This window comes from Sphaeramia orbicularis, chromosome 15, assembly GCF_902148855.1.
Source record: "Sphaeramia orbicularis chromosome 15, fSphaOr1.1, whole genome shotgun sequence".
NCBI classification, from domain to species: domain Eukaryota; kingdom Metazoa; phylum Chordata; class Actinopteri; order Kurtiformes; family Apogonidae; genus Sphaeramia; species Sphaeramia orbicularis.
In genome coordinates this window covers 5,458,164-5,474,280 of record NC_043971.1, presented here as the reverse complement: position 1 = coordinate 5,474,280, position 16,117 = coordinate 5,458,164, and the positions used below count along the sequence as shown (strand labels likewise).

General features: G+C 35.9%; 1 protein-coding gene across 1 annotated transcript in view; it reads left to right on the top strand.

Moving 5' to 3' along the window:
- Nucleotides 1-16,117, top strand: part of LOC115434353 (heparan-alpha-glucosaminide N-acetyltransferase) — a 65,303-nt gene that overhangs the window by 24,542 nt on the left and 24,644 nt on the right. The window contains exons 9-12 of the mRNA XM_030156264.1: nucleotides 9,924-10,036; nucleotides 12,739-12,860; nucleotides 15,027-15,150; nucleotides 15,242-15,328. Coding sequence (XP_030012124.1) covers nucleotides 9,924-10,036; nucleotides 12,739-12,860; nucleotides 15,027-15,150; nucleotides 15,242-15,328 — 446 coding nt within the window. The remainder of the gene's footprint in view (nucleotides 1-9,923; nucleotides 10,037-12,738; nucleotides 12,861-15,026; nucleotides 15,151-15,241; nucleotides 15,329-16,117) is intronic.

The window sequence follows — 16,117 nt, the reverse complement described above, 5'->3', positions numbered from 1 at the left end:
ACTAATGCACGTCTAAACTGGTATAAAAACTGGCAACAAACATAACATTGGTGCAAATTTAATTTTCTTTGCAACTAAGTCTGTTGTGGTCTGTCTTCTATCCACCAAAAAAAACATGAACTTTTAAGTGAACAAACCCCTGGTGCTCTGTGTTCATCTAACCTACTTTTACTGAAACATGATCTTTTTCATGTTGTTTCTCAGGCCAGTAGTAAACTGCTAACTGGGTACTTCTATGAAACTGGGTTCATGTTTGTACCTGGCACTTTGCTAGCTTTTTAGACCCAATAATAAAAGGGTAGCGTGTAATTTTTGTGTCCTTTTTGCTGTGTTACGTGTAGATTTTTGTATTAAAAATAATGTAAAATAATATAAAAATGTGTTTTATCTGAAAAATAGTTTCTCTTTTATCTCAGTAAGTATTTATTTTTAAAATAGACCCAAAGTGCTTCCAAACTTGCTTCATAACATTAGTCTACATCTGATTTGAATTTTTAGCCCCCATGTCCTGTTTTTAGGACTAGTTTCATAGAAGCACCCAACTGCAATTCAGACACTCCAAGCTCTGTTAATCAGTTTAGGAGCAAAATTCATCATAATGTCAAAGGTAGGTGTAGCCAGTTTTAATAAATCGACCCGATTTAAGCTCCAACACTGGACTTAAAAAAGTTAATTTAGCTCAAGAATGTGTTTTCATTAGTCAGTAAAAGGGAATTAAAGCTGTAAAAATAACTAAAGCTGAACTAAAGTCAGTTGTAGGGCAACAAATAGAACAATGTTTGCCTTTGAGATGTAGTTAAGTAGGAGTACAATGTTGCATAAATACTCAAGTTATGTAGAATTACCCCAGTTTCCTTAAGTAAAACTCCTCCAGTGGAAGAAGTGGAAACAGACAGAGCCTTCTTCTAACACTGTGTGTGTTATGATGTATTTTCAAGCATCAATATCCACAGTCTGTCATAGCATTTGAGACTAAATCTATAATATACATTAAAAAAATAAATAAATAAAAGCTTTCTCTTCAGAATTTTCAGTTAAGGTCCAAATTTCTTATAAAAGCCAAAGCTCCAGGGTTTTGTTGGGGTTAAAGGACGGGAAAGCAGCTACAAATCCTCATTTCATCCACCTGGGGATGACTGGGGCGCCCTTCACACATTAGCCTTCCCCGGTGCTAATGGACTTTACCGGGTGGATGTCTGTCTAAGTGGGTTAACAAAAATATTGTTATTGTGTGTGCAGTCTCAAAATCCAGCACCAGGGGACGTTTAACAGGGGCAGATTGAGCAAAAACAACCGCTGCGGTAATGGACAATTACAAACAGATAATGTTACAGCCTCCAGCCCCATGCAGCTGCTGGACAGGCTGCTGCAGAGCATAACACAGCTCCGACTTTTACCATAAACTGCAGCTTTGCCCTCGTCTCCAAGGACGTCCGGCGCAGTTCAGTCACAGGGTTTGATCTAATAAGAGAATGGAGTCATGTGAGCGCAATATGTTCAACCTTTTCAGTGTCAGATGAGGCAGAAATAGGTGTTGGCCTTCGACGTCAACTATGAGTCATTTCAACTGAGAGATTCAGCAGCTGGACGTGGACGTTACGGTCAAAGCGCAGATGAAAACCTCAAAACTACAAAGATTTAACAACTGTGACATTCGCATCAGATTTTCTTGTCATTTAATCTTTCCGTTTGGATTGTAACCATTTCAGTTTAGGTTTATTTGTCAAATACTTAAGTAGTTTTATCTTTATTTTGAGGAATTGAGCACGTTTTAGTTTTCTTTTAGCTTCAGTGTTTCAGGTTTTATGAGGAAAGGATGGATTTATAGAATCTCCATGAATACATTATATTTTTAAAGCGTATTATTATTGCTGAGCAGATATAGAATTCATTGTAGTTTTTATGTACTTTGTTTCTTTTTTTTTGACACTTTTTAATTATTAACATTATAATTTTACAAAACAAGAACAAGAAAGTGAGGTCTAGGGATGACAATTATAACAAACATGCATACAACATCAGCCATTTTTAATTAGTATTTTCACCGTTTGTAAAGATCGTCCATTTTCTCCAGTGCCTTTTTTCCAGCTCCTCCTGGAGCCGCAGGACGAAAGTCATACGTTCCATCAGTCTAATGTTTTCTACAATTGAAATGAAAAGGCCCATTGTGGGTGATTCCTTCTGTAGCCAACATTTTGTTTTGGCTTTTTTAGCTGATGTCAACAAAATCTTTAGGAGGAATACATCGTCTGAATCCAGTTCATCTGGGGAGTAACCAAGATACAATACTGTAAAAGAACAGCTGATGGTAAAGCCCAGTCTTTCCTTTTACGTAATGTTCTGGAATCCTGATTCCACCTTTATCACGGTTCTGTTACTACCTCCAGAGGCGTTACAGAGCCGTGACAGAGGTGGGACCAAATGATTCTACCATTTCATTTACACAGACGTAATTCCGGAATAAAGGTGAAATATTCCTGGAACAGAAGTGATGTGTAAAAGGGGCTACTGACTGTGAGAGAAAATTAAAGTTAAAAAAACACTTATCACCTTGATTTTTGCAGGTAGTTCAATGTTCACGTCTAGGTTCATTGAATAATTATGCTGCATTCCAGGTAACCCGTAACTCGTATTTTTCCAACTTTCTACCGATGAAAATGCACTGGAATGGCAGTCAAACCTGTGACTTCCCACCCGTGAACTCGTACTAGATCTATGCACTCCCTGTTCCGAGTTCTGACGTCACGTAGCAATGGCAATCCCCACAGATGTGGTGTTTATGCAAATTGTTTATTAAAACAAGGTATTGCACTGACATTATTTATTTGCAAATGTTCTGTATAATCAACAGCGACTCTAGCGTTAGCTAGTTTTCAGTCCGGTGGGTGTAAGAATAAATTAATACCAAATACTTATCCAAATATACAAATAATATAACATAACAGGTATAACAGCTTCTCTTGCCTTATGCGCTGTTTTTACTTTTCTGTTTCCCTCAAATAAGCAAAGAGCAAGCACCTTTAGTGATAGAAATGATTGCAAATGAGCCTAACGTACAGTCCACCATGCTGGTTTGTTTACATTTAGCTACCACAATTCCTTGCGCTCAGGCAGTTTGACTTGCCTGGAATGTTACAAAGTTGTGAGACATTGTTTGAAGTCATGACTTACTGGCTCAAAAAACGGCCTGGAACGCAGCATTACATTGACCTTCGATCCACAAGATTACTTTGATGTATTAATGTATTTACTACTTTAATTTTGAAGTTCAGTTCAGTGGTTAAGCCAAATGAGTTGAAAATATTGGCTTTTTGCTGTTAGAACCTATCATTATTATCAGCTGTTAAATAAAGTCCCTCAGTTGACCTTTGCTGCTCACAGACCCTTTGTTTTATAAAACACCTCAGAACCAGAGGCTGATAATGTTTCAGGAATCCTTTGGGATGGAAATAGGTTTCACTATTTATCATGTGACTATGATGGGACACGAAAAAAACACCACCTGGAGCGAGAATCGTAATAACAGTAAGTCAGATTTTACATATAAATATGAAATTCTGATATGAATAATTCATCCTCAGCCTTTCTTACATGAAATCTTAAGTATCAGAGGTGACAGAAGAACATTTCATTGCTTAGATACTTGTGTCCCTCAGCGACATCAGTAAAAACCCACTCCTGTGTCACCCACTGCTCTGTACACAGGTGAAACAACTAGAAACTCTCACAGATCATTGTTTCTGGCAGAGTTTAAACCACAGATGCTGGGGATCATCTGTCATTTGTCGGTGAAGTGCTGCTGAGATGCTGCAAACAGAGCTAATCAAACATATAGAAACCGGTCGTCTATATATATCTGTCGCTGCTGTTGTTTCAGGTGTCTGTTCTGTACACAAAGCATCAATGGGCTTATAGGAATTGTGTGTTTCCTAACATCTCCATCGTCCACGTCCGCAGAGATGCGTATAAGCCGTTTTGTTGACCTAAAAGACCATGTACATTTGGCCAAATATCTACAAGGTGTCCACAAAGTCTCTATAATTTAAAAATGTATTACAAAAGCAACTGATGAGATATGTTAATCAAATTTGTTTTATGTACTCAGTGGTTTTCAAAGTTTTTAATGACATTGTGGGATCATGTGCAGTTGAATCATTGGTCCATTTTTACTCAACGAGTGTTTACCTGTTTACCTGTAACTTTTTTTTTTCTCCAAAGTTTTTTAATTGAATTTTTGTATTGTAACAATCATAACTACAATTTAGTGAACATAATATATTACAAATAGTTATCTAACCTCAGTCTGACAGAGTACCAACCCTAATGCACCTCATAACCAAAATATATAAACTCACACATCCAAAATAAATACATAAATAAATAAAATAAGATTAAATAAATAAAGAAAAGAAGAAAAAGAAATAAAGAAAGAAAATATGAGAAGTGGTTTGCGTCCATCTTTTCTATGTAAGACAAGACAGGCTGCCACATTGTGTAGAATTTGGCTGCATTTCCTCTTGTGGCATTTGTTATTTTCTCTAATGCCAGAAAGTTCATGAGGTCTTTAATCCAGAGGTTGATTTCTATCGTTCCATTTAAGGAGACTGTAGCCGACTAGCTATTAAAGTTGTGAAGGCAATGATGTTCTAAAAGCAGCGTATGACTTTCATCACTAATTTTTCTTCAAATTTGTAAAACCAGAGTGATAGCCTACTTATCACTAATCCATTAGTCTTTCTGTGCTAACCAAGGTTATTATCATTAATGAAAACTAACAAAATGACGAAAAGTAGAATTGTAAAAACATTTTCGTTAACTGAAATAAATAAAAACAATAATTAAAAGAAAAAACGATAACTAACTGAAACTGTATTGTGTGCTTACGAAGCTAACTAAAACGTTTAAAAATTATGGATAAAATTCCCTTAGTTTTCGTCTTTTTCAATGTCGGGTTGAAATGAAATCGATTTATTTCCCTCGAGCAATTTTAGCTGCTGGCACCATATTATATTTAACGGTCCGTCACTTCTCGTCACTTGTGGTTTAGTCGTCTTCTGGTCCCCACTCTACCTGGAAACATGGAGACTAAAGTTTGGAGAAAGCAACAGAGTCCTGTCTGGGATTTATTTGAATACAACGGCGAGGAAGAGAAAAGATACAAAAAAACTAAAACTAAACTAAAAATAAGCATTTAGACCAAAACGAAAACTTATAAAAACTAGCAAACCTGCTCTGAAAACTAATTAAACTAACTGAATTAGAGAAAAAACAGTCAAACTAAATAAAACTAAACTATAATGAAAAATCCCAAACTATTAGAACCTTGGTGCTAACATACCTAAATTACTTCCCTCATGGTGAACAACTTCGAAGAGTACTCTATTACAAAACAGTCTGTTTGCATCCCAAACCAAAACTTCACTCGGGCTTTTTCAGAAATTTTGTCGTGAAGTGCATCGTGGGAATGGGAATTTCACGCAGCAGCAACAAACATATGGAGACAAGCAGTGAACCCATGTCCGCAACTGGGTCAGAAGAAATTGCTTGATATGTGTAACTAATGGTGCCCATATACAGGTGTATTAACCCATAAAGACCCAGTGCTCCTTTTGTGTCAGTTCCCAAATGAATTTTTCTCTATATTTAACCTTTCTTTATTAATTTATCACCATTGATTGTAACATTATCTTCCTTATTTTGCATTTTTTCAGTGCAGATCATGTATTTTCCTATGTTTAATTCACTGATCATGTAGATGTTTATTAAAGCTCAGAGTAAAGTTGAGGGTTATTATATCAGAAACAGAAAAATTTTCAGAAAAAATATCAACTTAACATAAAAACAAGTGTGTGCATCTACTGTTATTGATCCAACTCCATGGGTTTTACTGGCGAATCAGTGTTGTAGAAGATGATGGTGTTTCCCTGGTAACAACCGAGCCTCTTGACCTCCAAATGGGTCATATCTGATGACCATGAAAAGATGAATAAGTGTATTTTACAACAATTATTTACATGTATTGATAGGATTAGTGGATCAGCAGTTACAGTATTAAACAGTTTCAGATCAGTAGGCGGTTTTGTTCCCTAGTGGAGGTTTGGGTCTTTATGGGTTGAATGAGACAAAAAAAAACGCTCTATATCTGCTTTTCATTTTGTAATAATTTCCACAGATTTGTCCATTCATTTGCTTTTGTAATAAACTTGTTAAATTGTAGAGACTTTATGGACACCCTGTATATTCATGTGGACTACAGTGACCCTGAATCCAGCTGCTTCACTTCATTCAACTATAAATTATTCCTTCCCCTCAGGAGTGTTTTCATATTCTGTGAAAATTCTCTCCTACTGATTGGTGACAGGTTACAAGAAAAGATAGAAGATATTATTCACATGGAGATGTAGTCAGATGGCCGGACCCAAGGCCTCATGTTAAGGCTCTTCAGAGGATGTTTGAGTAAAAGAATCTCCTTTTGAGAACTTCTTGGCTCAGCTGTCAGCAGCTACTCTTTGTGATGGCTTCATACAGTCACTGCGGAATCATTTTTTATTCCAACTATCACTGGAAGTGCTCAGAGGGTGAAAGTAGCAGAGCTTTCACTTTCTTAAATGATATCGAACGTCCCAAAAGGAAGAAAAAAGTGTCTCCATTTCACATCAGAAACCCTGCTTTAATTGATTAGAAAGTAAAACACAAGTATTAGTTTCCTGCAGTTCATCTTGAAGCTGTGACTGTGAGAGTGATTTTTATGAACTGACGATTTTATGGGTGTGGCAGATGCAGTAAATTTTCTTGGAGAGGGGTGTAACCTGCAGATTTAACAAATGTGTCATTAGGAAAAGCTTCCTCTTCTCCTGTGAAAGCACTGATTTCCGCCTCTTATTTGATTTGTCCAGATCAATAATTGGGATTATACATTGTTTTTACGGCACTTTGTGCGGCAAAGAGGTTTTCAATTAACTAATGTGCAGATTACCATCAATCTCTTAACCAGACGCCAATCCTATCACACCAGGAGATAACTGGGAACCTTTGATTAGCTTCCCACGTTCTTGACATGTCCGGTCCTGGAACGCCAGCGCTGCTTCCTCAGACCCGTCCGTCATCTTCCTCACACTGGGAAGTCTGTGAAGACGGTGCCTGATGTTATCAACCTCCTGAATAAGTAGTTTCAATCTGGAGAAGTAGTTTTACGCACATTAATGAGTTATTTCTGTGCTGATTCAGAGCAATAAGTTAATATATTTTAATGATTCAATCAACTGATTGAATTGGGTTGTGCTTTGAGATGCTTTTAAGGAACATTGTTGATTATACTTTTAGTACCTTTTGATTTGTTGATGGTGTTTTATAAGTATGTTATTAGTTTAATATTTTATGTGTTTTAGTGTGGATGTATGGATGAAATCTCTATTGTCTGTAACTTTTACTGCTGCTGTTTTGGCCAGGACATAATTTTTAATCTCAAGAAGTCTTTTTTTCCTGGTTTGATAAAAGTTAAATTAAAAAAAGAAAATATATTTATCATTCTCTCGTTAAGGAAGTAAGAAAAGCTAATTCTACAGACGTTTCATTCCAAGTAGATACATAAGTTGCAGCCAAAAGACGAAGCTATCAACTGACCATCAACATGAATAAAAATAATTAAAACCAAGAATAAAATCTGGGCGACACGGTGGTACAGTGGTTAGCACTCGTGCCTCACAGCAAGAAGGTCCTGGGTTCGATTCCAACACCAGTCGACGGGGGGTGGGACCTTTCTGTGTGGAGTTTGCATGTTCTCCCCGTGTCTGCGTGGGTTCTCTCCGGGTACTCCGGCTTCCTCCCACCATCCAAAAACATGCACTGATAGGTTAATTGGTTAATCTAAATTGCCCATAGGTGTGAATGTGAGAGTGATTGTTTGTCTCTATATGTTCAGCCCTGAGATGAACTGGCGACTTGTCCAGGGTGAACCCCGCCTTCGCCCCTATGTAGCTGGGATAGGCTCCAAGCGACCCCCGTGACCCTAGTGAGGATAAAGCAGGTTCAGAAAATGAATGAATGAATGAATAAAATCTGATAAAATAGTAACTAAAATGAAGAGCAGGTCAGGAGAATGTTGTAACACGTGAGTTGTATTGAAAAGTAATTGAATATAATCAGGAATAGTTTAACAAATATTCCAAATGCTGGAGTTTTCTTTAAACTGTGCGGTTCTTATTATACTTCTCACTGTCTCAATAGTTTTCAGAGAACATTTTTCTTTTAATAACATGCATATTGGAGGAAGTCTTCAATTTTCAGAAGTTGTATGTGCAGTTTACATCAGAAGACGTGATCACTATGTACACAGGAGTAAGAGTACCCTATACTGAATGAAAAGAAACTAAATTAAAATAATGAGCAGACCAATTAAAAATACAAAAGCATGTAAATTAAAGGTAATAAAAAACTTGAATTGACTTTTTCTGGGTCCTTTGGCCCAAAACTGTACATTTTTTGATACAAATGCATTATTATTATTATTATTACTATTATTATTGTTATTATTATTATTATTTTTTTTTTTTTTTTTTTTTTATTATTATTATAACCATCATCATATTTTACCAATGGAAAAGCCAGGGAAGAATGTAAATAAACACAACACAAAAAGTTTAAAAACATAATTTGAAGAAACAAAATGAAACATCTTCAAGAACCATTGGATCGGAGTCATATCATGGTTATCTTTGAAAGTCTCCTAAACGATTTTCCATTATTTTGGCTTTGGTGGTGGTGGAAAATGCTCATCGAATTACTTTACAGGGAGGTGTTGAATATTTTTTCTTTTATATATTTTGTTCAAAAATTCCTTCTGGAAGTTCTTTACTGACCATGGGCACTCAGAAACAGGCTAAAAATAACATGGGTGTTTCCATGTTAAGTGTCTGAGAAGTTGTAAATAGATTCTTCCTCCATTTTATGACATTATAGTAAATAAATCTGATAAAGATCAGAAAAAGGCAGTGAGTGAAAACTAAACAAGATTAGCAACAGAAACTAAGAGAGAGGGATGAAGGGTCAATTCCATTTAATCCATCTTCATATCTCCTTTTTCTTTTTCTTCTCCATCTTATTCTTTTACTTTTGTTTCTTTTTCTTCCTCTTCTTCTGCTGCTTCTGCTTCTTCTTCCACCTCTTCTTCTTCCTCTTCTTTTTTCTCTTCCTCTTCTTCTTCCTCTTTTTCATCTGCTTCCTCTTCTTTTTCTTCTTCTGCTTCTTCTTCCTCCTTCTTCTTCTTCCTCTTCTTTCTCATCCTCTTCCTCTTCTTTTTCTTCTTCTGCTTCGTCTTCCTCCCCTTCTTTTTCTTCTGCTTCTTCTTCCTCTTCTTCTTCCTCCCCTTCCTCTTTCTCCTCATTTTCTTCTTCTTTCTCTTTTTCATGTTCTTCCTCCTCTTCTTTTCCTTCTTCTGGTGTCTTCCTCCTCTTCTTTCTCCTCTTCTGCTTCTTCTTCCTCCTCTTCTTCTTTTTCTTCTTTTCTGTCCTCTTCTTCCTCTTCTTCCTCCTTTTCTTCTCTTTCTGCTTCTTTCTCCTCTTCTGCCTCATATTCTTCTTCCTCCTCTTCTTTTTCTGCTTCTTTCTCCTCTTCTGCCTCATCTTCTTCTTCCTCCTCTTCTTTTTCTGCTTCTTTTTTGTCCTCTTCTTCCTCTTCTTCCTCCTCTTCTTATTTTCTGCTTCTTCTTCCTCCTCTTTTTCTTCTTTTTCTGCTTCTTCTTCCTCCTCTTCTTCATCTTCCTCTTCTTCCTCCTCTTCTTCTTTTTCTGGTTCTTCTTTCTCGTCATCTGCTTCTTCTTCCTCTTCTTTTTCTTCTTTTTCTGCTTCTTCTTCCTCCTCATCTTCATCTTGGATGCTGCTGATGTTCATGTTGTGATCCATGTTCGTGTTTTGTCTGTGTTACAGTGTCCTGGTCCTGGCTCAGGATCCCTGGAGTCCTGCAGCGTCTGGGCTTCACCTACTTTGTTCTGTCTCTACTGCAGACATTCTGGGGCCAGAAAGAAATGCCAGTGAAGACGGTGAGCGGCTCTGTCAAAACCACTTTCATCAGTCAGTATAAACGAGGCATTCGACCTTAAAGAAGTCTGAGCAGGAGCTGTACCTTCCATGCATCGAGTTACTTTAACTCTGTCTGAGTTGGGTTATTGTGGTAGAGGTTTCCAAAGAACTCAGGGACAGTATCAGTAGATCCACAGTATTACTCTATTGTTCTGATTAACTGTTAGAATGAGCCTCAATCCAAGATGGCTGACAGTGGTAGCAGTGGTTAAAACACCCCAGGCATATCTGTAAAAAAAAAAATAATAATAATAATACAAAATACATGGTGTCCCTAAAGTCTGGACATACACGCAAAAATGCATGTTTTCAAGAAATAAAATTTTCAACATTTTATTCAATTGGGATATTAACAAATAACATCCTCAATCTGTTTTCCATTCCAGTCCAATCCAACTTTATTTGTAAAGCACTTTAAAACAACCACAGTGGACCAAAGCGCTGTACAGAAAAATAAATAAAAACCAAAATAACAGAGTAAAATACAAGAATAGATTAAAAATAAAGAAAATAAATAAAAATACAGAAGAATAGATAAAACCTGAATAAAAGAATAAAATACAAGAACAGATTAAAAACATAAAAAGCTGTACAATTTAAAAACAACTACAAATAAGAACAATAAACCAATACCAAATAAAACAATTGAATAAAAATAATACATTCAAACATCTCACGTAGTTTCAAAGGCCAAGGAGAAAAGATGGGTTTTAAGAAGGGGTTTAAAAACAAATTATTTGTGATGCAAAAGTTGATGCACTTTGCAAGATTCACATGAACTCAATGCAGTAAGTCCACATTGCCTTCGGTTTTAGCACATTCACTCTTTATGCATTCAATCAAGTGTGTTCCATCTAATAAATAAAGGTTAAATAAATAAATAAAAACATTTTGATGGACAGAATCACACCCTTTAACCAGGAAGTGAGCATAATCATAAGGAAATTAAATAAATAGCATTAAAAACAAATACATGTTGACATGAATTACAGGCACAGGGTGAGTATTATATCATAATAAGCAGATAATCATGACAATTAATACATTCAAATTCAACACACTAGGGCTTTAACAGTACATGTATTTATATTGAAGTGCTTTAATATGTGACCTTAGGTTCAGTGTGTTCAGGGGATCTGTTTACGTCTGCACACTTGTGCTTGTTTGTCATTGCATCAGTTAGCGTGCTAGCAGTGTTAACCTTGTATTGTGACATGATCAATATTAATTAAAATGCACGATATGTTCACTCACACCATGTTTTAAACAGCCCTCTGCAGCCAGAATCTGTTTTTATAATCACACAAAACAAAATGGTTTAATAGTAAATACAGTTTTTAAAAACCTTTGAGATTTTTTCACACAATTAATGCTTAACCCATAAACACCCAGTGCTACTTTTGTGTCAGTTCCCAAAGCAAATTTTCTCAATTTTTAACCTTTCTTAATTGACTTATCACCATTTATTCTAGTATTATGCTCAGTATTTTGCATATTTAAGTAAAAATCTGGTATTTTCCTATATTTAATTTACTGATCATGTAGGTGTCCATAAAAGCTCAGGTTAAAGTTGAGGGTTATTATATCAAAAATAGAGAAAACTATAGAAAAAGTAACATTTGCAGTAAAATATATCATTAACTTTGCATAAACCAAGTGTGTCCTTCCACTGACATTTATCAAACTCCATGTATTTTACCGGTGAATCACCGTTATAGAAGATGACGGTATTTCCATGGTAACTACAGAGCCTGTGAACGTCCAAATGGGTCATATCTGATGACCGTGAAAAGATGACAAACTGTATTTTACATCAATTATTTTCACATATTGATAGAATTACGGGATCAACAGTTATTAAACAATTTAGATCATTAGATGATTTTGGTTAAAGAGTTGAGTTTCAGAACAGATACAGATCATGTGTAAAGCATGTTCCACTTATGCATGTTTTCTTTGATTTCTCTTGGATCTTAACCCATAAAGACCCAGTGCTACTTGTGTGTTAGTTTCCAAATATTTTTTTCTCTCTATGTAACCTTTCTTAAGTGATTTATCGCCATTTATCATAATATTATCCTCTGTGGTTTGTATTTTTGCTGTGAAAATCAGGTATTTTCCTGTATTTAATTTTCTCATCATTTACTTTAATCATCATGCTGTGGTTACATTTGAGGGTTATTATAACAAAAGAGAGAAAAGTGAAGTAAAAGTGGCTTTTTCAGTAAATTCTATCATTATTTGAACATAAACCAAGTGTGTTTATCTGCTGTCATTTATCAAACTCTATGTATTTTACTGGTGAATCAATGTTGTAGAAGATGACGGTGTTTCCACGCTAACTACGGAGCCTATGAACGTCCAAATGGGTCATATCTGATGACCATGAAAAGACGGAAAACTATTATACACCAATTATTTTCACATATTGATAGAATTAGTGGATCAACAGGTATTAAACAATTTAGATCAGTAGATGATTTTGGCCGCTGGTGGATGTTTGGGTCTTTATGGGTGAAAGAGTTATAAAAAAAACAGCTAAAAGTGATGCTAATTCTAGGTGTGCAAGTTGGATTCCAGGCTGTTTTTATTTTGTTTTTCCGTACTGTCGATTAAAATCACATGTGTTTATGTATATATGTCTGGTCTGTTCACGGTGCAGTATCACTGGTTGAACCCGGTCCAGGATGTGGTTCTGTACTGGCCACAGTGGCTGATTATCATCCTTCTGGAGACTCTGTGGCTCTGTCTCACCTTCCTGATGCCTGTACCCGGCTGCCCCACGTAAGCCCCCCCACACACACTCCACACATATGCTAAAACTACACCTTTTGTTCATCTCCAGTGCGGGGTGATCTCCAGTTGGGGCTGCAGTAAAGTGTGCGCCCTGTGCTGCTGGTGTTATGAACCGCCATGATTTATGGGCCGGTGGTGGATGCTTCAGAGGGCATAATTAGCCAATCTCAGTCTGTCATGTGCAATAAGAGGAGCCGAGGCAGAGGATCCATCTTCCTCGCTCGGTGTCTTCTGCTCAGCGCTGCTTTGTGTTTTTCTCCGTCTCTATGACCCTGAATGGCATGGCAGTTAGAATACTGTTTGGAGGTGAAATTCTCCCACTTTTCCTCAGAGCTAGAAGGACATCTGGAGAATAAATCCACAAAGCCCAGAAAACCCTGAGTACAAGATGGTTTTAGAGGTTTGAGATGTACTGTGTCCTTTCAGAATCATTTATTTTAGATTTACACGATGTCCTTTATTTTTGATACAGTAACTGGAAAAATCATTGGTAACTGCTGAAAAGCATTAATTATATGGGTATTTATTTAAAAAGTAAGGTATGGGTCTCACATATTTATTTATCTATACAGGGTTTCTGTGGGTCATTAAATAGATTTTGTGAAAATTAAGGCCTTAAATGGCATTAAAAAGCATTAAATTTGATGTCCAGAGGCATTAAAAATTAAATAGACTTGATTGAAATAAGGCGTTGTTGTTCACGATTTATTTTAATTATATAAACATTTTATAATTTTGATCGGAAGTATAGTGTGATGATTGACAGGCCGAACCCTTTAATTGGCTATTGTTTATGGCCGATACACGAAGTCACAACACCGGATGTTTGCAATGCAACACACTGTGAGCGTGTTCAAGCTGTGGCGAAAGAGCAGAAGGAATATTAGCAAATGTCGGAAAAATGGGAAAATGCAAGTTTTAGCAGAAGTGATCGGAGGATGAACTACTCAGAACCTGGTTAAAGTCTGTTGGCGGTAAACTATCATAAAACTATATATAAAACTGTATCTGCAGTTGGCCATGGGCATTAAATTTGCTTAAAGTGGCATTAAAAAGCATTAAATTAGATTTGCTGATACCTGCAGAAACCCTTTTATATTCAAGCATATTTAAGTACTTATTAACATTAATATGGTATTTGTGTCACTAGATCTAGTTGTAGTGAGCTATTCGGTACATTTATACATTTATATAACTTCGAAAAAATGTTGTTCTTTTGAGACAACAGAACAGAACAGAACGAACAGAACACAGCCCAATACAATAGATAACACAATGCAGTGTAACACAATAGAAAACAACACAACACAACATTCAGCATAAATGTGATGGGTAAAGCCATCAGCGTTTTCATGTGTTGAATATGAGACAAAAATGTGTCAGAGCACACATGGAATGTTTGTTGTAGAAATATAATAATGAAATGAGCTGTATTTAAATTAATTGAAACAAAAACATGATTTAAATAACGTGATTTAAGAAAATAGGAAGATGAAAAACAATCTAACAATTAAAACTCCAAGAACAGAAAAGTGGAGAGTCATTTGAAAGACAACTATTTTGAATTTCTATGAACAATTACAGTACAATACATGCAATTACAAAAAGATTTAAATATTATGAAGTGCATAGTACAGAAGGATATAAAAATAGATTAAAAAAAGCAGTTAATAAAAAAGTGTTAATAACTGCCTAATAAAGGATGTATTTACCGTCATGCAGTCATAGTTAACTGCTAATTGAGTGAATATACAGTTAATTACCAGAAAATGAATAATAAAGTGTCTATTAATCATAATTAAGTAAAAGGTCAAAAAAGTCAATAAATATGATAATGCTGATAATACATAATGCAACTGAAATAAACTCATAAGACTTTTTATTAATGTTCTTAACAGATTATAAATTGGTAGGAGTTGCTCAAAAAGTGCCTATAGATGTCATATATTGTAACAATAAATATTTTAATTATGCTTTTGTTAGCAGTTATCTGTTCTTATTAACACATAACATTTCTAATAAACATCTCATAATGGCTCATAAAGCCCCTATTACTTATTATCTAATGTTTATTACAAGTACCTTAATATAAACCATACATATCATGCTCTGTGTTTTTATGAATGCTACTTATTTCTTAATCTCTGGTGTCAGAGGGTATTTAGGAGCCGGTGGAATTGGTGATAACGGCCTTTACCCAAACTGCACTGGAGGAGCAGCAGGATACATCGACAGATGGATGTTTGGAGACAACATGTACAGACACCCAACATGCAAAGTGAGAACTTTTACTGACGTCTTCATCTGTTTATCTGTCACAGGACAGAGTGTGGAAATAAACCCTTGTCTGTCTTTATTTTTCTTTCTAGATAATGTATCACACCACTGAGCCCTTCGACCCAGAGGGGATTCTGGGTACAATCAACTCCATTGTCATGGGATTTCTGGGGATGCAGGTAGGACTGATCTATTCTGTATGATTCAACAAGTGGTTCAAGAGTGATTTACTTTTACAAACCAACTCTATGTATCCACAGACTGTGTCAGTCACTGAATAAAGGCTAAAGCTCACTGTTTACACACATCTGTATTATGGTATCATCAGGTTTCTTCTTCAAACTAAAACTCATAGGTGCTTAACTGTCACAATTTAGTCTGAACCATGGAACAACAAACAGCATCTTAGCAAAGATAATAACATCCCATAATAGCTTTATATCTTCATAATCCTCAGAATCAAACTCACCCGTGTAGCAGAAACACCACCACTTCATCATCAGACACCATTCTTTTCATTTTAGAGCTGTGTCCAGTAGAGAAAACAACAAGCTTTTATCACTTTGTCACTTCCCCCAAAGTTGTTTCTTACTGGTTCTCATTCCATCTGATCACTGATGCTTTGGTCAAAGGCTCTGTGGTGTTAGTTTTCCTCACCATGGGAGACTGGCAGAATGACTCACTACTCCCTCTAATGGTCACATAAATCCCCCAGCCCATGGCTGGAAATAAATCCAGGTCATATCTGTACAATTCAATACTTTTGCATCTTTGACAGAACTTCACAACTCTTTATTTTAAACAATATTGATCATTTTTAAGCTTATTGTTTCTACATGGAAGTGGAAATATTACATATAGACCCTTAAAACATACAGCAATGAAACCAATCAAAAACATCAGATATAATAGTGAAAACATCTCATACTTTAAGAACATTTTTAGTTGATTCTGAACATACGGTTGTT